Genomic DNA, 20,902 nt, shown 5'->3' with positions numbered 1-20,902 from the left:
TCGGTAGGGTGAAATTAATCACTGCATCACACGATTTTTTAACGTACAAATATCAATATAATCTATAGTAAATGAACGTTGCTTGTATTAACTATTGTCAAATTGTATTTGTGAAGTTTTTGGTGTTAAAGAATGTTTATTTCTTGTGTTCGATGTGGTATTGACAGACAACTATAAACTTCTTGTTCTAAACAAGGATTTGAAAATGGTGTCAGCTTGAAAGTCTGTGAAGGTGCTTGAAATATATCCCTAAAACAGATTTTATAATCGAAACACGTACCATTTAGCTCTTTTTGTTAGAATAATTGAATTACTGTTAGAAAGTATTGAAATCCTTTGGAATTTTCCTACATTTAGGCGTTTTACATGATATTTATGAAATTTAATTATCTATTATTTCCAGAGATAATGCGTTGCTAAGGATTTCACATGCATAATCGGATGCAGGAAGTCCAGATTAAGTATGTAGATTTGTTTTCAAAACTAACAATAATTGCATTCACAAGTGATTAATTTCACCCTTAAATGGGATTCCCCGATTTTTTTACTTTAGCGATAATTTTTTAACAGTAAATTTAAATTTGTTTAAAAAATTCGTTCGTTAGTTTCGTTGAAAATTTGCACACAATTGTTTGGCATTGGCAACATTATCAAAAACATATCAGATATACCGTGAAAAATGATCAATTTCACCCGAAATGTCGGTATTTGAAATGTTATGTTAGCTCAAGTATGACCTACTAAATTCGTTTTTGAGAACATGCAGACTTAGAATATTAGTTTTCCGATCATAAAAACGTTTATTTCCGAAAAATGAGTCTATTTCAAAGGAATTGCCTATCTCTAGGCGAACTATGCAAATTTTCAAGGTTTGCTTCAGCAATAGTATAACGACTGTTTATTTCGTTCATAACCGCTAACACACCAACCAACCAACCACCAGCGGCAAAAAGTACAGGCTACAACCTTTCGAACATTCAGTTTCTTTCACTGGCCGCCGAGCGACGACACTGCTGTTTGTATTCCACCCACTGATCGCGCTACGCTGGATTCTCAAATTTCTCAAACTTTCAACACAAGCGCATGGAAGAATGGTAGTCGGAGAGTTGTCAAAACGTATGAAAAATAATGAAAAACGTAAATTACTTGCAATTAGGAAACTGGATCAAAAAAGTAGTGATTAGAAATCAAGTGTAAAGTGAATACATAACTTTTTGTGTTTAGTTCATCTTCCGTAGGGATTTCTTTGCTTCAGGATTTCGTTTTTACTACCACTGAAAAAGAGCTATCTATTGCCTTTTCATTTTCAGTTTTGAATACCGCCCTATTACAAATTGGCTTCAAAAATATAAAAATTGTAAATTGTATCTACAGAACATCTGTGAAACCTACGAATGCAAGAGGATGTGCATTTCAAGAACATACGTTAAATGCAAAAATAGCGCTCAGAATTGACATTCAAAAAAGTTTGTAATTGGAAACATGATTAAATGTGTCTAAAATGTAAGCTAAGTTCATCTTAAACCTTAAGGTGACACGGGAGACCGTGTTATTTTCCCTATCTTTCGTCTCACTCTAACAATTATCTTCAAAACTTTGCTGCAGCAAATCTAGTGAATCGATTAAGCTGAAAATTTATTGTGCACTACATATATAGAATCATAGTTACACATTTTTCGCATCGATGTATAGAGTGGTTCCTGGGATTTGCTTCTTGAAATGGATAGGGTGATTATGATGACGTCCCGTGCGGCCTCAACATGAGTATATAAGGCATAAATCAAGTGTTGTCCAACATAGATTATGATTTTCGTTCAGTTGATATAATTTGGCCATCTGATGAAACACACTGGAATGTCGCATGCATGCATGATTGCAGGCGTTTTTTGTGGAACTGATGATATTTGCTTGCATTAAATAAAATTATTGATTTTCACTAATATACACATCCAATAAGCGAAAAAATGCATACCCAACCAGACGGAGGAAACAAGATTATATCAGAATGTGTTCCCCTGATATGATTTTTTTTATATCATCAGTTGTTATAAAACATGTACCGTTAGTAGTTAAAATAACAAAAAATCTAACAAAATTTGCAACAAACAAAACTAAAATATATCAAATCCTATTATAATTATAACAAAATTATTACAGAATGTGTTGCGAGGTTGTTAGAAAATAACAAAATCATGCAAATTATGTTATTGTTCATGACATCGGATGTTATTTGCAATCAACTTACAAACGTGATGTCAAAAATATATCAAAAGTTTCTATAAATGTGTAACTAAAAATATAACAAGTTGAGAACAAAGCCATTTTGATAACAAAATTTTATCAAATTTTGTTATTTAACTGCTGCTGATAGGAATGTGTTATAATCTTGTTATGTGGTTCTGATTCTGGTTAGGGGGCCCAGATAGCCGTGACGGTAAACGCGCAGCTATTCAGCAAGATCAAGCTGAGGGTCGTGGGTTCGAATCCCACCGGTCGAGAATCTTTTCGGGTTGGAAATTTTCTCGACTTCCCAGGGCATATAGTATCACCCTACCTGCCACACGATATACGCATGCAAAAATGGTCATTGGCATAGTAAGCTCTCAGTTAATAACTGTGGAAGTGCTCATAAGAACACTAAGCTGAGAAGCAGGCTCTGTCCCAGTGGGGACGTAACGCCAGAAAGAAGAAGATGTGGTTCTGGTCGGGTAAGTCACAGGTAAACTCTTAAAGTTTTATGATATGATCGTCTTTTCAAGGAACCATCGTATGGATATTAAGATAACGCCTCTGTCCATATAATATTCACATGATGGTGTCCAAAATGTATATTAGGTGTCCGAAATGTATCACAGACAGGCTGCCAAAAACGCTATTTTGGAAGCTAATATTACAGTTTGTAAGGCTTTTCTCCCCAGAAACTCAAAGTACAATGGGACATTAAGCATATAAGTAACATTACGTAATAAAATATTTTTATCTAATGCAGTTAATCGATCGCCCTTTTCAGACATATCCTTAACCTGTCCAAAATACATATTTTACCCTATGTATATCTTAAACTCAAGATACTTTCGAAACAGTAGTAAAGTTGTTCTGGAGTTTGAGCTGATGGTAACATATTTAATTTAATATTCAACCGCTAGATGCGCTAGTGGGTATGAAACATATACTTATGTTTTGCAGATACTGTCTACTCTCCATAACTTGATATTCATAGAGAAAGGGAGGTATCGAGTTGCAGAACACAAAACCAGTGCAACTGCGATCCAAAATGACCATCTAGATAGCCATGAAAACCAACTTTTACTAAGATTCTATGGGGTACTGCACAAAAATCTTCCTCTCACACAAAATTTGTAAACAACAAGGCCAGTAAACGTCAAAGTCCCATACAAAAGCAAAACAGTGCAGAGCCCTTCTTCTTCTTTCTGGCGTTACGTCCCCACTGGGACAGAGCCTGCTTCTCAGATTAGTGTTCTTATGAGCACTTCCACAGTTATTAACTGAGAGCTTTCTTTGCCGATTGACCATTTTTGCATGTGTATATCGTGTGGCAGGTACGAAGATACTCTATGCCCTGGGAATCGAGAAAATTTCCTTTACGAAAAGATCCTCGACCAGTGGGATTCGAACCCACGACCCTCAGCATGGTCTTGCTGAATAGCTGCACGTTTACCGCTACGGCTATAGGGCAGAGCCCTATTCAGCCCTGTTCACTTAGAGAGATGTCATCTTCGGCAAAGTTGTTCAATGAGGCAAGGTTATCATTGTTCAAGTTGCTGATACAAAACTTTGCCACCAGGTAACACTACTTGATTCAAAATTTAATACCAGGTGACGCTAGTAAGCATGAAACTTCACATAAAACTGCTCACTAGCACTTTCAAAGTGGTCAGAATCCTGAGATACTCCGACCAGTGGATTACACCAAAGTTGTAACAAATTTTGTTACTTAGTTAGCGCTTTGTTCTAACAAAATATGTTATAATTTTGGCTGGTTAGTAGTTAAAATAAAAAATATTATAACATGATTTCCTCTAGACTGAACAAAATTGAAACAAAATATTTTATAATTTACATACAAATATTACTCATTTTGTTATTTTCTTAACTGAACTATAACAAAATTAGTTACAAGCAATTGCTTTCAATTTGTTTATAACAAATTGTGTTATAATTATGGTTTACATTGGAACAAATTTGAAACAGATTTTGTTATTATAACTGATTTTGTTTTAATTATTTTATAATTTCCTCCACCAACTCAAAGTGCTTCTAACAAAAATAAAACAAAATTTGTTATTTGTAACAAATCTTGGTATGATTGTGCTAAAGTTTTGTTGTAATCCACGGGTCGCAATAAGCGAAACAATAGTAACTAACGGTACCAGCATTGCTTTAAACCTCAAGAACACATGGGCAAACACTACGACCGATGGAATGAATCGCATGTTTTTTTCGCATAGTTATCCCCATACAAGCTTTGAAGTGCTTGTGTGGTCTCAATTTTTATTCAATTCAGTTCTAATTTTGGGAGGGCACTCAAAATTTGCTCTAGAATCGATTGAGCGGTGTGGAGCAAAAACGATTTTATGAACCACCTTAATGGGTACGCCACTGTACAAAACCTTACCTTTCTCTAATCGCGAGAAGCACTCGGCCAACGAGCTGACTGCCTTTTGGGGCACCGAGTACACCAATCGATCGGCGAAGCTCTCCTCCAGGGTGGCACTAGGGAACAGATCAGTCACAAAGTTACGCAACGCCATCGATCGATTGACGATGCAATTGCTGATGACCGGCACCGGTCCGATGTGCTCCGAACTGTTCTGATCCAGCTGTAGCTGCTCTTGGCTGCTACTCGGCTGGCTTTCGATTGGCGTCTCGCTGTACACGCTCTCTATGTGCTTCAGTTTGATTTCGAGCGTATAGCCCGCTCCGTACAGGTTCTTCAGATGCTGCGTCGAACCGAGACATCTAAAAGTACACAATTATGAGTAATTCAAGTAAAACCGGTAGACCAATTTCTGATGGTACCTCAATTCCCCCTTAACCATGATTCCGACCCGCGAACACAGCGCGTCGGCTTCCTCCATCGAGTGGGTCGTCAGCATGGCGCAGCGTTTTCCATGGAAGCTAGCGAGAATGGTGTCCCATAGGAACCGCTTTGATTTGGGATCCATTCCGGTGGATGGTTCGTCCAATAGAACCACCTTTGGTGAACCAACCATAGCCATGGCATAGCTAAGCTTGCGGCGGGTTCCTCCGGAACAATGTTGCGTTTGCTTGTTGGCATGTTCACTTATGTGTAGACCTTTAAGGTATGTGCTGATCAAGCGGTTCATGTCTTTTCTCGCTACACCTCGGATGCGGGCGTACAATTCTAGGTGTTCTCGCACCGTTATGTTCTTCCACAGGGCGTCGTGCTGTGGACAATATCCTAGCGTTTTGAACGCATCGTCCTGGTTGATAGTTATACTGTGACCGGCCACACGTACCGTCCCCCTCGTTGGCATCGTTTCACCAGTCATGATCTTCATGGTAGTTGTTTTACCAGCCCCGTTATGCCCTAGCAATCCCAAAACTTCTCCGGCATCTACAGCGAACGATAAACTACGAACAGATACCTTTTTCCGTGGTGGCTCATCGTCTACACAACAGCAACAGTTTCCGCATAGCGAATCCTGGGAGAACTCCTTTCGTAGACTCTGAAAATGAGAAGTACGCGGCTAATCTCTGATCTCATGATGAGAACCAGCAGAAACTAACCTTCACCAAGACCACTGGTTGAATTTGTCCGGGTTGTTCTTGAGTAGTCATTCGAAACACCTTCGAACGCTCATTTCGAACATCCTCATCTTCATGCTCTCCGATGCACTGATCTTCTGTCATAACGTCTTCTTCGCTCTGAAATCAAGATAAACAAGTTAGCTCCCAATCTACAGTTTCACCAGCTAATCCAAACATACCGCCTTGTGATGGAAAAGATCCCGCAGCCGGCCGCCGCTTTTCATCACGTCCGATATCCGCAGGCAGAACGCCCAAATCGGAATGTGCAGCAGACAGCCGCAGGCCATCACGATCATCTCCTCCGTCATGTAGTGGGCCATCGAGAGTTCCGCACAAGCCGAACTCAGCTGGCACGCGATGTACACCCGATCGACGAAGTACACCGTGGCGTACGGGATGTACATCGGGTTGATCAGCGAAAACACAAAATGTAAGGCGAACGCTGCTTTTACCTCTGCAAGTAAACGAAGTTATAAGTATTTAGTAGTTTTTCTGTAATGCAACAAATAGACAAGAAATCCAACTGGATCAGAAGGATTCTCGAAACAATGAAACAGCTTCTAATGAAGGGTCGCTGGGACGAATGTGATCAACTTGGAAACAACTTGAAATTCCTTCAAAAGAATCTTAAAAACTGCAAAGTTGTTGCAGTGATCGGATTTGCAGTACAGTAATTTCTCGATTATATGACGAATCCAAAAAATATTTGCGTTTTATAACGAAGCGTGATAAAATGAAAATGTATTTTTTTGCCTTATAATTTCCACCAAAATTTGAAATTTATGTTGCACAAATGGAGCGAATCAAATGAAAATCACGTAGGAGATGGGTCAAATAGATATATCACAATTAGAGATTATTTTTCAATGTAAAATGTTTGACTAAACTTAGAGCCATCTATTCCGAATTTGTTGTTCTAGGCTGAAGCTTCAGATAAATCCTAAGACGGCAACTCAGCACAAGCAATATTGAAATGGTTTGGAGTCGTGTGGTCAAACAAAATTATATAGGATTACTGAGCCATCTCCAAGGGTGGCGAAGTATTTAACAAATCTGTCAAAGCAGAATTACAGAGCGTTGACTGGCCACTGCCGACTCAACTATCATACACTGAGGCAAAAATCTTGCATGATTTTCATAAGATCACACTAATGAACGCGTTTTTTATTATTTTTTTTGTTGGTTCATAAGACACTTATGTATTTCATTCGACGAGATTGAGATTCATAAGACAAGTGTAATTTTTTTCATAACAATCAATTGTTAATGTCATAAGAACGCTTATGAACCCCATTGCTCATCATTGTAAAGAACCACGTGAGGCAAATTTTCTCATTTCACTATCAGAAATTCAATATGGCTTCCGAAATGGACGTGTTTGCTTATTTGTCGTTGGCTGACTCCGTTTCTAATGCATCAAAGGGTAAATATTTTCTATTTATCATCAATTCCGCTGTAACTAACACTTTCTTTCGAACAGATTAAGGAATTGGATCCAAACAATAAGATTTGGGAATGAAAATTCAAAACGATTTGTATGACGCGTAAGAAATCACAAACCCCCCTCATCTATTAATCCGCCCCTAACGTAAACCTGCAACAATTCAGGCGTTCTTCACAACTTTTCTCAATAATGTTTCGCTGTTATGATATACTTCTTTGCGTTCAAAATAGGTTAGCCAACTAGAGAAAATCGAATTTTCATCCATTTTCATTCCATTTTTCCGAATCTAATGCTTACAGTAAAGTGCTTTGATCGAATTGCGGCGTGACAAAATGGATGAAAATTTGATTTTCCCAAGTTCCCAACCTATTTTTCAACGCGGGTTAGTATTATTCATTCATTGAAATTTATAATCTAAAAGTCAAATTACACAAGACAGTCTTATGGAACCAAGAATGATTCAGAACGTAATTCATAAGACTATCTATGGATTTTGTTATTAAGTCAATGATGGTTCATAAGATCATCTTACGAAATTCCTTCGAAGTGTATTATGGAAACAACATCTGCCGAAAACCATACGATGGTCTTATGAATTTCAAAGATTTTTCTTGTGTCGTAATTCCATAAGCAAATCTTATGACAGTCTTACGTTTGCTTTCCTCAGTGTAGGGTGACGTGCTAGTATCCATCGTATCAAGCATTGATCAGTAAGAACTGCAATTTTCTCAGTATTGCAGTGAATTATGCTGATACAAACCGATGCCAAACACTTTTTTCTCAAAACGGCTTTAGCATTGTACAGTAAGATTTTGACAAATCTTGATCTCTTTTTGGAAATGTTGCAAAGAAAATGCAATTTGCAGTATTTCAATCCGTCGTATCGTTTTCATTTCTGTCGCAATAAGTGTCCAGATCCGTCTCACAATTTACAGCTAACTGTAATATATTGAGTGGTCAAAACACAAAACATCAACGCTATAATAATATGTTTTACTATAATATATAGATATACGGGCATCTCCCTCCATTCCTTCAACATAATGGAATATACTAATTTCCTTTAAAATTCATTGTTCATCATTAAAATTCAGCCCAAACATATGAGCACAATTCCTTTTGACCGTAGGGTAGAAGCACCGGTTTTGGCCATAGGCCAGTTGTAGCCATAGGGGATTATACATCGTTTTACACAGCCAATCAGCATGAAACCTTTTGTGTTCAGTAGATCACATTCACATGATAGAGCTACATTCATTTATTCGCCCAAATTGATTCAAAACATAAGAAAAACAATTCATTTCCTATCAAATCCGACTTACAAGCTCTGTTAAACTAAGGGGTCGTTTATAAATTACATCACATCATTAAGGTGAAACAGTATGGAATCAACTTCTAAGATTGCACTAGAACTTCAAAGGCACAAATCCCGCGAAGAAAGCATCCAACAACAGTGAACTTTTTATTTTTGCTTTGTGCACTAGCAGAAAGCTTAAAATAAGAAGATCAGAAACGTTTGTCAACTATTTATCCAGTCTAGTGCCCTTGAAAACGTGAGTAGGGGCACAAGTCGGCCATTGTGTCTGCCATCTTTGGATTCCGAGATGTTTCACCTTAAAGGGAGTGATGATAAAAACTCGTTGGTGTCAGAGGGAGGGGGTTTCCAATGGCAAAATGTTACATGACGCGACACATGGACGTTCCCTTATACAAAAAATATTGGGACAAAATTGTAGTTATTTTTTAACCCTTCTCTAATACGAAGCTTTTCGTTTCACCTTGCGTTTAAAACTTTCTAATCTAATGCTAGATTCCTTCTTCTAGTCAAATCCATTGAGAGTATTTTGCTGTAGAATTTACTATGGATCTTACCAAGAAAATTTTAAAGAACACAATGAAAATCTTCAAAAAATATCACGATGAAAACTTCAAGTAACTCATCCAAAATACACCATGAGTCTCTAAGGGAAACTGTGAAGGTTGTTGCTGCAAATCACCTACTCGCAAATTCATCTCCTGATCTCTTTAGTGAGTGACGTTTCCCCGAACCCTCTCCCCTCTAATAACGTAACGTTCACACAAAATGTGAATAGAAGGTTGAGCTAAGAAAATGATTTTCTTCGTTTTAAATGAAGATATATCCTCTCCCCGTCTGGCGAGAGCATTCTCTCTAGCTCATAAGTCATAAGAAAACATACACTCAATCTTGAAAATTTGTTACGTAACGGTAACCTTCTTTTATTGTAACAATAAGTAATGGAAGCTCAAACACTAACCCCTACCCCCAAACCCCACCCCACCATTCTAGCGTTACATTATTCGTGTTTTACACCTCCAGCCTTTAGTCAACCCCTTGCTATGTGCATACTTGCTTGATTGATCGTATATACAAACATTGAATCATTGAAAGTTCTAATCTTTCAGTGCTTTCAACGGAACTAGATGATTCGTTTATGCATGAATAGTTCATATTAGGGTAACGGTCGTATTTTGGGCCCCCTAAGGAAGTGATTTTAGTTTTGTGTCCCAATTAATTAATTGCACAGCGTAACCAAGTCAAAGAATATGTCAAAATGTAGAGAAAAACTTCCTCTACGAGATAAAAATGCCCAAACGGTCATGTAGGATGCAAGAAACGTCGAAAATAATTGAATTGTGAAGCACTGTTTTTCAATATTTTGGACACACCAATACATTTTGGACCCTCAAATTATATATTTTGGAACCCCGACATTTTTTTATCGTTTGGCGACAAAGTCCATGACACTGGTTGTATAATATGCTTGCCCATAGTCTAATCAATCGATCGACAATGGAAAACCGAAGAAATTCTATGCTGTTTTCCCAGAAATTTGAAAAAAGTTTTTGTTTACATTTGAAAAATTTCTGACGGCTTCAATTTCTGTGTGTAACGTGGTGTAACGGTTGCATGGATGCACCGATTAAATTTAATTAATTTCAGATAATATAAACACATTTTCTTTGTACAAACGGTTGATGCAAGTGCGGAATAGTCCTATCTTCCTAAATAGCATGCAAATTGAGTTGGTCTTTCGATTAAAACTGGGAAATTTGCAGGAAAATGGCCAAGGGGGTCCAAAATATATAGGGGTCCAAATTATATTGGTTACCCTATTAGCTACTAACATTCTCCCGACAACATTGAGCTTAGGTTGCCGATATTTCTGGCAGAAATTTAAAAGGATTCAAACGATCTGGCCATTTGGTGCTGTCTTTAAATTTGTATTTTCATTTTCTCAAACGTAGCATAAGAAGATATTACAGGCGTTTGCTTAATTATTTTATAAACTAGTAGGAAATATCAATTCACTATTAGTAAACAATCAAAATTAAAAACTCAAAAGTCGCAGATTATGACTACTTTATTTAAATTGTTATACCAATCAAACTTATTTAATTGATTAAATAATTGATGATATAAAAAATAGAGTTAAAAAATCGACTAAATTATCGCACGTACCTTACCCGATGTATCTCGGCCATCCGCAAATATCCCAAGCAGCACAGTTTGTTTCAATTCAAGAATAAAATTATCTCTTGAAACTTATCAAAGTTGTCAATTGTTAAAATTGTTAAATATGACTCACAATTGCACTGAATAGCACAGCAAATAGCGCAAGAGGTACAACATATATATGTTTTATTGCTAATTTGTTGCAAAATACTTAAAAGAGAATCGAACTTCCGACATCAAGATCACCAATCTTCTCCTCTATACTCCACCAGAGAGATTTCTAACGCGGCATACAATTTAATTTTAATTTTCATACAAAAAATCTTATCATGGGGGGAGGGGGGGTCGAAAAATCCCGAAAATTGCCTTATGTAATAAATGGACCGCCCCCAAAGTGATACATTTCGAAAAACAAACAGAATGGTTGAAATAAACCTTTGAAGGATTTCTGAAGAATATGTGGCGTACTCGATAAACGCTTCCTTTTTCTTTTTATTATGGCGTTACGTCCCTATTGGCACACCTGATAGTCAACTAAACACTTCCACAGTTATTTTCTGACAGCTTCCTTTGTCAAATTGATTAAACATTGATCAAACAAATTATTTTTATCAACTCGAAAACATCAGGCGGAATTCACGACCATCAGCATCATCTTCTTCTTCTTGGCATTAACGTCCCTACTGGGACAGAGCCGGCTACTCAGCGTAGTGTTCTTTGCCACAGTTATTAACTGAGAGCTTTCTTTGCCTTAGTTGCCATTTCCGCATTCGTATATCGTGTGGCAGGTACGATGATATTCAATGCCCAGGGAAGTCAAGGAAATTTCCATTACGAAAAGATCCTGGACCAACCGGTAATCGAACCCAGACACCTTCAGCATGGCTTTGCTTTGTAGCCGTGGACTCCAACCACTCGGCTAAGGAAGGCCCCATTAGGCGTATTAAAATACAATTAAGTGGTCACGAACATAATACGGCACCGCTCAAACGTCAACGTGTGAACTCGTGCATTGGTCCATATTCAGAACGATTTGGAAACAATCATCATCATCGACTAAAAAAGCAGTGCTAAAGTGTTCATTTTTTACATTCTTCGAAACTCACGATGGTGCTCTTGGTTCACCCACAGCGGATTTTCAAATGTGCCACTAAATTACTTATTTTTCACAATTTATTTCCGTGATAAAAATGGTATTTTGAAACGGTATTTATTTTGATATGCATAGTCATTATGTTCTGGAAATCAAAATCCAAAGTTTTCATAGAGGTATGTTCTTCAGAGGACTTCTTAGCCGAGTGGTTAGAGTCCACGGCTACAAAGCAAAGTCATGCTGAAGGTGTCTGGGTTCAAATCCCGGTCGGTCCAGGATCTTTTCGTAATGGAAATTTCCTTGACTTCCCTGGGCATAGAGTATCATCGTACCTGCCACACGATATACGAATGCGAAAATGGCAACTTTGTCAAAGAAAGCTCTCAATTAATAACTGTAGGGAGTGCTCATAAGAACACTAAGCTGAGAAGCAGGCTCTGTCCCAGTGAGGATGTTAATGCCAAGAAGAAGAAGAAGAAGATGTTCTTCAGAGAGAACACTCCCCACAAATAGTGATTTTCAAGCACCTCGAAGCACAAACCTAATAAATAATAAATCTTGCCAATCATAAAGTCGTGTTCTACAAAAGTTCGCAGAACTTAGACTGACTAGTAGTTAGTAGAGTTACTGTGCACGTGCTGTAGCCTTAGGTGCAGGAGGCTCATACAGTGGCTCAATTTCATTTTCGTACGGGGCACTGTTTTCATATCAAGTTGGTATAAAACTATTAAATGGTGCATGGACTTCGATATATTTTATCAATAATGAAGATTATAGGTGTCATCTATTGTTTGGCAATGACAAACTGTATTCATTTGCTTAAATCTTTGGAATAATGGAAAAGAATTGAGATTGTGTCTATAAGGCCGGAACAAATCTTAAAATCTTCTTTTGTCACTTCCCATCAAAATGTGCCGAGGGGGGGGACAATAAATAATAAAATGGAAATTCAGGTAAAATTATCCTTTTTTATTATCATATGCTGCAAAATCATGTTTTTTTTTCAACATATACCAGCCAATACATATGTTTTGAACTAGGGAAAGTGTACCAGTTATGGCCATAGTGATACCCTATTTGGCCATATGCAAAATTTGGAGAACTTTTATATTTTTAATCTTTTTGAATATTTTAACATCAAGATTTATTCTTTAATTTACTGCTAAAACACAAAAGATTTTTCAAAATGTAAGGGCATTCAAAATATCACGTATGGCGAAATAGGGAACCACTATGGCCATAACTGGTACACCTTCCCTATTACCAGGTTTTTTTTTTCATTTTCATAATTAGAATTTTCATAACAGAAATCTTCAAGTCTTTTACCCATAATCTTGAGGTTTGAAAATATTTAATTGATAAAATCAGCAAGAACAACTTTCAAATTGTTTTTAAGCTAGTTACAATTTTAGGAACACCACAAAAATGATGCACTTAGAACTTGAAATTAAACTTAGATTGTTTTTATTCGATATAACATGTATGTTATATACTTCTGGTTGTAAAACAGATTTGAACAAAATTGACACTTTGGAATATATTGCCCTTCTAATCCCACTTGTGCCATGTTCTATAATAGACTGGCCCAGCTCAGTATGGGAGAAAAAAACCTACCTTGAAAAATGGGAGAAAAATACAGTTGTAGGGTTAGAAGAAGACTTCCTGAAAATGTCAGCTCATTTAGTCGCTCCATGAGCTGGCGCAATTGAAATGAAGTTAATATGGGATTTTCAGCTCAAACATATGGGAAATAGAACATCAGCTCCTGATTGGGTCACGATAATTGTTGATCGCGTTCAATTGAACTCATAATGTCAAAAATATTACTTGATACCAGCGAACAATATTGTAGAAGGCTGTATGATGATTAAAATTGAGAAAGTTGGTGTTTTAGCTATCTGAAGTTGATTTGCAATACTTCTTAGTATTTCTGCAGCATAGCTGGGTGATAGTCACCTGGGAGGGAGGCACAGATACTACACACGAAATAAAGAACTACGTTTGTTTGAACTGCAAGATAACTCCAGCTTGCCAACAACAATCAAGGCAGGCTTGGGGAAAATCGCTAGTTTTCCTTTGTTGTGCACTTTCGAGCTTTCCTGACAAACATGGAAAAAGGGCCACAGTTTTCTATGCACTAAATATTCATTTTCATTGGAAAAAGTAAAACGATGCGTTTTTCAATGCTTTATATTCAATCAGGTTGAAAGGAGCTCACGTGAAATTACTACATTGTGTGCATGAATTGATTTTCATTCATTTTTTGTCACTTTTGATGAAATGCAAAAATGCGTTTTAATCAGTTACGCGCTTTTTCCATGTTAGTCCAATGTTTGAGATCTGGGCTCACAGTGACACTTCGTGACAGCAAAATCCCGGCTCACTATGACGTACAGAAATTTTGTATTGGTTTCTCCCTCCCAGGTAGCCACTAAGCGCATCATAGCCACCTATGACGCTGGGCGAGCTGTAGTATAAGGTGCATGCGTATAAGTGATTGTAAGGGGGTGCTGATCTTAGCCTAACTTTCAACAACAAAGGGCAATGAAAATGAGCTTAAATTCAGATACAACCTTCTGCAACTATGTTCATTAGGGTATCAACTAGTGAGCATTTTTCTTACCCTAAGGGACATATCTAGGGGTGCCCCGTTCAGTTTTACAACTTATTTTGTTTAAGGGCCAGTTCTATGCAAACCAAATAAATATGATTTTATTCTTTAAAGCTAGGTATGCTGTTCCGCTCAAGAAAAGTAAAAATGTCTGTGCAAGAAATTTTCTAAAGTGAGCTCCATTTGAATTGACATTTCTTTTCAACTGCGTACTGCGATCAAAGAAAAATGCTTTTCTTGAGCATTTCTTGTAAAAAAATCCCCACGTATCGTGATAGGCGATTACTTTTCTGCGGAAGTGCATACCCAACACACATTTAAGGGGAATATGAGTTGAACAAACCACTCTGATGACTATTTCAGCTGAATAATCTGTTGTTCAGCTACTAATGTTACTTGGGTACTTCCCTTGACGAAAAATGGGGCTCTGCACTGTTTTGATTATGTATAAGATTTTGACGTTTACTGGCCTTGTTGTTTACTAATCTCATGGTAGAGTGAAAGAGAGAGAATAATTTCTGTGCAGAGCCCCATAGATTCATAACGTTTACACAACACAATGAATACAAGGTAGAGTAACACTTTTGATACGCAGCTTGTGGATGATGATTACGCTTTCAATATTTATACAGCCAGAAGAAGAAGACTCCATTAGAAAAACATGTATTCAAATATATTTTAAGAATTAATGGATCATTAGAATAACCAAAACGGCCGCTATGGAAAGCATAGATAGCGCCACCGTAGCCTTGTGTGTTTGACAGAACATCAATGCTGTCACAATGTTAAATCCCATATACAGTGGCGCCTTTGTTTTGATGCGGTGAGCACTGACAAAAACTACCTTCAATGATCCATTGTTGCATCAATTTGACAAGATGTTCTTGGAAATGACAATTCATGGAATGTACTAAAATATTATATTCTCTAAGGCAGTAAAAATAGTGTAAACATTATTCTAAAAGAAAAAAAAATCCCAATCCTATTAGCATTAACAAACAGATTTGGGACTTAAAATCCAATAACACTTTTTATCTTGTGTAATATCGTAAGAACGAAATACAAAAAAAAGCAAAACACAAGAAAAATAATGAAAACCAACACTGAAAATAAAACACTTTATTTATTTCCCCCCTCTAACTTTTTGAAAAATTTGAAGGGGGGGGTGACAGAAGTAAAATTTCAAATTTGTTCCGGCCTAATTGACCCAATTCCATATTCGTACACCTAACAAAAAAGAAATATACAGCATTCAAAACTAATTTTTAATGAACTAGATGACTACTTAAGCTCTTCGTTGTGTTGTTCAGATGCAGTAGAATACATTTGGAAAATTTATAAACGGATATATTTGAAACTTAAGTAAATTTAAGAAAAATACCAGTTTTCCCATGTTTTTTTGCTAAAGTATTCGGTAAGTCGAAAAATAAATTGCATTTTTTTCATCATCACTTCCTTAAGAATGATAATTGCGAATATTGCACAAGTTTCAAAAAATTATAATCAGTTTTAGAGTAGCTAAGAGTGGTTATCGACAACTTATACTTTTGAATCTTAGGTAATATGATATTTATAACAAATCCAAAACAAAAATTTTAGTCAATTTCTTTATGTTTCGCTCCTAAATGTATATACATAATCCATAGTTAATGTTCCTATCAAAACATTGCGTAATTATCATTTTCAATTTACATTTTACTACCAAACATGATTATAGAGATTTATAGAATAAATATTATTGCCATAACCGCAACACAAACGTGTTTTTAAAATGATGAAAACAACAGGATATATTCTATTAAATAGTGCATGTTTTCTGCTCATTCAAGTTATTTTGTATTTTTCTTATAAAATCAATAAATTGCAAAATAGGGTGCTATTTTGAATATAATTTAAATAGTATTTAAAAGATAATTGAATATTACGATGACATCAATTATGTGGAGGTATGTACAGCGTAGTTTAGGGTACTTTATTGTAAAATGAAGTTCGTAGTTCAAATTATTTTTACAGACAAATTCGAAATTAATATTTACCTGTTATTTAGAATGAAAATTTGGTTTACATTGATTAAAAATATCATTTTAGAAGAGTTTTGAACTTATGGCACAACAATTTTCTGAACTCAAAAGGTATAAAAACTGTTTATGATTTCTGTAAAGTGTATATATTTCAACTAAATTTCTATCAGAGCTTACGAGTATAATCTATAGATTGGATCAAATGACAAAAATAAACGTAATTGTTCGAATTATTGGATTTTATAGCAAAAATCATTGGAAAACTGGCATTTTTCATAATTTTACCTAAATTTTATATATGTCCACTAATAAATTGTCCAAATGTATTTCACTACAGCTGAACATCATAATAAAGCACTTCAGTAATCAAATAGAGCATCTAAATTTAGTTTTGAACGTTGTGCGTTTGAATTTTGGTAGGTGTACGAATATGGAATTGGGTGAATTTTAGACATCAATTCAATACTTTTCTATTAATCCAAAGATGAATGTAAATGGAAATATTTTGTGCTTGGTAAACAATAGATGACACCTATTACCTTCAATGTGGATAAAGTATTTGTAGCTCAATACTTCATTTAATAGTTTTTTACTAACTTGATGTGGAATCAGTATCCTGTACGAATATGAAATTGGGCCACTGTAGCTTGCTAGCTCTCGGGTGCGCTGTACATTGTGAGACCTTTTTTGGTGCGCCTCATTTTTCTTGAGATGTGTCTCAATGCGGTCTCATGCGCTCCGTCACATGTGCTGTTTAAAATTCAGCGCAATACTTGAAATGATGACAAAATTTTTCAAGGAGGATCGAAATTGTATCTCGCGGATCGCGAGTCTACGATCATGTCATGTAGACCAACTAGACACCTGCATAATGAAGCGAAAATAGTTGTAGAGTATCTTCGTTACTAAGCAGTTGTTTCGCAACTTGGATACCGATGGTGAGCCGTAGCGCCGAGCAGCGCATGAGACGAGTCTCCCCGGGAGCACATCGGTTTGCGCGCGCTTTTAGAATTTTCGTGAGCCTCCTGCTAGCGCAGCACACTAGGATTCCGATGAGCTGAGAGACGGTTTGGTTGGAGGCTCGTCAGTACATTTATGTGCTCCTGAGAAATATGCAACTCTACTGACTACACATATCTATGGTTGCTATTCCGAGATTGACCGATGTCAGTGAAGATACACAAACAATCAACTAGGCTGGCATTGGCCAGAATCTTCTCCAGTGTGCATGATTCAGTGCCTCTATTCCTATAGGGTCAATAACGGTACCGGCCACATCCTTGCAGTCAGGTGGAATTGGGAGAAGGAATGTTTGTTATTTGAAGACCGTGTTTACTTCTGCATCTCCACAAAGTTTACCTGGAGGCATGTTTGTTAATCGTTGGGTTACAGGATTCACTTTGATAAGCGATTAGACCATGATAAACAATTATTTTTGGGATATAAACATGCTCACAAATATAATATTTTCAATTGACATGGAGTTTGTTGAAAAAAGTGAACCTTTTGCAAGTCTACACTTATAGTGTCGAACTTATCTTAATTACAAAAATAAAAGAAAAAGGAAAGGAGTATTTTGAAAAAAATATATAAAACATAAATAATTTAAGAGTAAGAGTTTATGCCGACACTCTCAGTGACAACCCATTCATATTTTGTTGAAAAATCATATTTACGTCTCACCGTTGTAACGATTCATACAGTCAAACATATTTACAGATTAGAAATGAAAGCATGAAACAAGCTCACCAATTAATTCTTCATCCTTGACTGAGCAGCCACAATCCATTTCAGCTTAACTTAACGCATACCGACTAGCTGAGAAGAAATCACTCTGAAGACGCGAGAAAAATAAGACTTATGTTTTGCATGCAAAAGATCGCTCTGATGACACAAAACCAAAACACGAAAACTTGGACTTCCACGTGTTCTACAAAAGTTCGTAGAATCGAATAAACTACTATTTAGAGGTATTTCCGATAAGTTTTGGTGTTCTGTTCAGCAGTTATGAATTTTTAAAGCTTGAAATTAGCTCAAAAACGCATAATTGATATGAAGCATATCTAAATTTTCTCCGAATTGACTGAAATTTTGACCAGAAGTTCATTTCCACATAAAAATCAAAATAATGGTTGACTGTCAGACATTTTTGAAAATAAGTTTGGTCTAGTATACAGTTATGATAATCATAAATATCGACACTTCCCTGAAAATTGGCTGTCGAGGGTAACGTATTATTCGAGATAGTGGTATTCAGGGAATAGTTTCATAACCTCGTTGTAGCAAAGTTGTTCAATTCTTAAGGTAATCTTTTGATTTAAACTAATGCATGCCAAAATTCCAGCGTGTACGCTTAAACCAGAGATTCGTCTAGCTCAGCACCCAGTTCAATAGGTCTGGTGAACTTTAGGCAGAATTTCTTAGCAATGTGCTATCATAAGCATAGGCATAAGCATTGACGATCGTACAATTCCTAGTGCTACTTCGTGATTGACCGGAATACCGGTGAAATTGATCATCGTATCACACGATTTTATTTATGCGTAATGGAGCACAAATATCAATGTAAGCTGCAGTAAATGAACGCTGTTTGTCGTAACTATTGTCGAATTGTGTGTTGTGAAGTTTTTTGCGTTGAAGAATGTTTATTACTATGAAAATAATGTAAAATATCAAAATCATGCACGGTACAGTATTGACAAACACCTATAAACTTCTATTTCTAAGCAAGGATTTGAACACAGTATAAACCTGAAAGTTTGTGAGGATGCTTGAGATATATCCGCAAACCAGATTTCATCACCAAAACTCGTACCAATTAGCTCGAATGGTGTAAATAATTGAATTTCTGTTAGATATCATTGATTTCGTTAGGAAATTGCATACATTTAGGCGTTTTCCGCGTAATTCTTGAAACTTAACTATTCGTAATTTATATAAATATTGCATTGTTAAGATTTTGACAAGCATATTCGTATTCAGGGAGCTCAAATTTATCATGTAGAGTTGTTTTCAAAACTAACAATAATGGCATTGACAAGTGATCAATTTCACCCCGAGATGAGATCCCCTGATTTTTTTTATTTTAATGACATTTGTTAGAAAATTTCGGTACATGAGTCGATGAGGCTCACCTTCGTACTTGTTTTCCTGCATTTAGTTGTTTGGCATTGTTAACATTATTGAAAACAGACTACAAAAACCTTGAAAAATGATCAATTTCACCCGAAATTACGGTAATCAAAATTGCACAAGTAGCTTGGAAGTAGCATACATCTTCAATGTACAATTTCAAGGACTGTCAATAACGGCGCTAGCCACGTCCTTACGGTCATCGAGAGAGGGAAGGAATGTTAATGTGACATTGCTACTAGAGACCGAAATCACCTCTGCATCTCCATGGTTTTCACAGGAAGGAGTTTTGTTAGTGTGAGGGTTCAAAAGCTACATGATCAGGATTCACCTTGGTAAGTGGTGCGATTCTTGTGGCCTCAATTTAAAAACTTATTTACAAGTGCGTCGTCATTTCTAAAGTTATTCAAATGTTATTTTTAGTAATTGTGACAAATAAATAAAAAAATAGGTACGTGTTCCTCAAATATAAGTATACAAGTATAGGAATAAGCACTAATGCAAACACTTATAGTGACGAAGCATCCAAACTTTGTTTAACGATTGTGTAACATTGCCACGATACAAAGTCGTGTTATCACAAGCATGAAACAAGCGCTTCAGTTGGTAATCCATCCTCGACTAAGGGGCTGTCCATTAATTATGTAATGGTTTATGGGGGAGGGGGGGTTTGAGATTTCTTACGCGCCATACAATTTATTTTTGATTTTCATACAAAAACTCTTACCATGGGGGGAGGGGGGGTTGAAAAACCCCGAAAATTGTCTTACGTAATTAATGGATCGTCCCTAAAGTCACAATCTCGGCGTCAATACGCTAAAGCTGAGATAGAAAATCACTCCGATGACGCGCGGCCTAGAAAAGCACTGCCCAGAAAAATGTGGAACCGAAAAAAAAAACCATTTCACTCATGCGGTGAGAAAAACGAATCCGCTTGCTTGTGCTTTACGGAGCGCTTACCAAACACACTACCGACAAAACTTCCACTGCGGCGACGCGGGAAACTTGCTTGAGTTTTACCAAGCGCATTCAAGAACTGATGCCGATCGGATAGAAGGAAAAAGTAGAACCTTATTTAATCTAGTATTCAAAATTGAGCAATACTCACCAATTCCTAACATATCTAAGAACACTACCAATATAAAAGGAATCAGTCCGACGAATGTTAAGATGTTAGGTAGGATGGACTGCGCCGAATCGGTTCGGTCGAAAAAGTAAGAGAAGCACGTTGAACACAGGATACCTGCCGGCGAGTATAAGAATACCAGCAAGCCCAAAGTAATAAGCGCCGGCGGCTAAAATAGACAAATATATTTCAGTTATATTCGACAAG

The 20,902-nt window shown here is 36.6% G+C and overlaps 1 protein-coding gene across 2 annotated transcripts in view; it reads right to left on the bottom strand.

Moving 5' to 3' along the window:
• LOC5564597 (ATP-binding cassette sub-family A member 5) overlaps window positions 1-20,902 on the bottom strand; it is a 43,260-nt gene that overhangs the window by 3,771 nt on the left and 18,587 nt on the right. For both annotated transcript variants that reach the window (XM_021849064.1, XM_021849065.1), the window contains exons 7-11: window positions 20,678-20,864; window positions 5,973-6,247; window positions 5,773-5,910; window positions 5,041-5,711; window positions 4,637-4,980 (exon numbers count right to left, since the gene is read on the bottom strand). In XM_021849064.1, coding sequence (XP_021704756.1) covers window positions 4,637-4,980; window positions 5,041-5,711; window positions 5,773-5,910; window positions 5,973-6,247; window positions 20,678-20,864 — 1,615 coding nt within the window. The remainder of the gene's footprint in view (window positions 1-4,636; window positions 4,981-5,040; window positions 5,712-5,772; window positions 5,911-5,972; window positions 6,248-20,677; window positions 20,865-20,902) is intronic.

The sequence above is a fragment of the Aedes aegypti genome, chromosome 3 (assembly GCF_002204515.2).
Source record: "Aedes aegypti strain LVP_AGWG chromosome 3, AaegL5.0 Primary Assembly, whole genome shotgun sequence".
NCBI lineage: Eukaryota > Metazoa > Arthropoda > Insecta > Diptera > Culicidae > Aedes > Aedes aegypti.
Note: the sequence above shows the minus strand (reverse complement) of the source record. Positions and strands in the feature narration are given on the sequence as shown.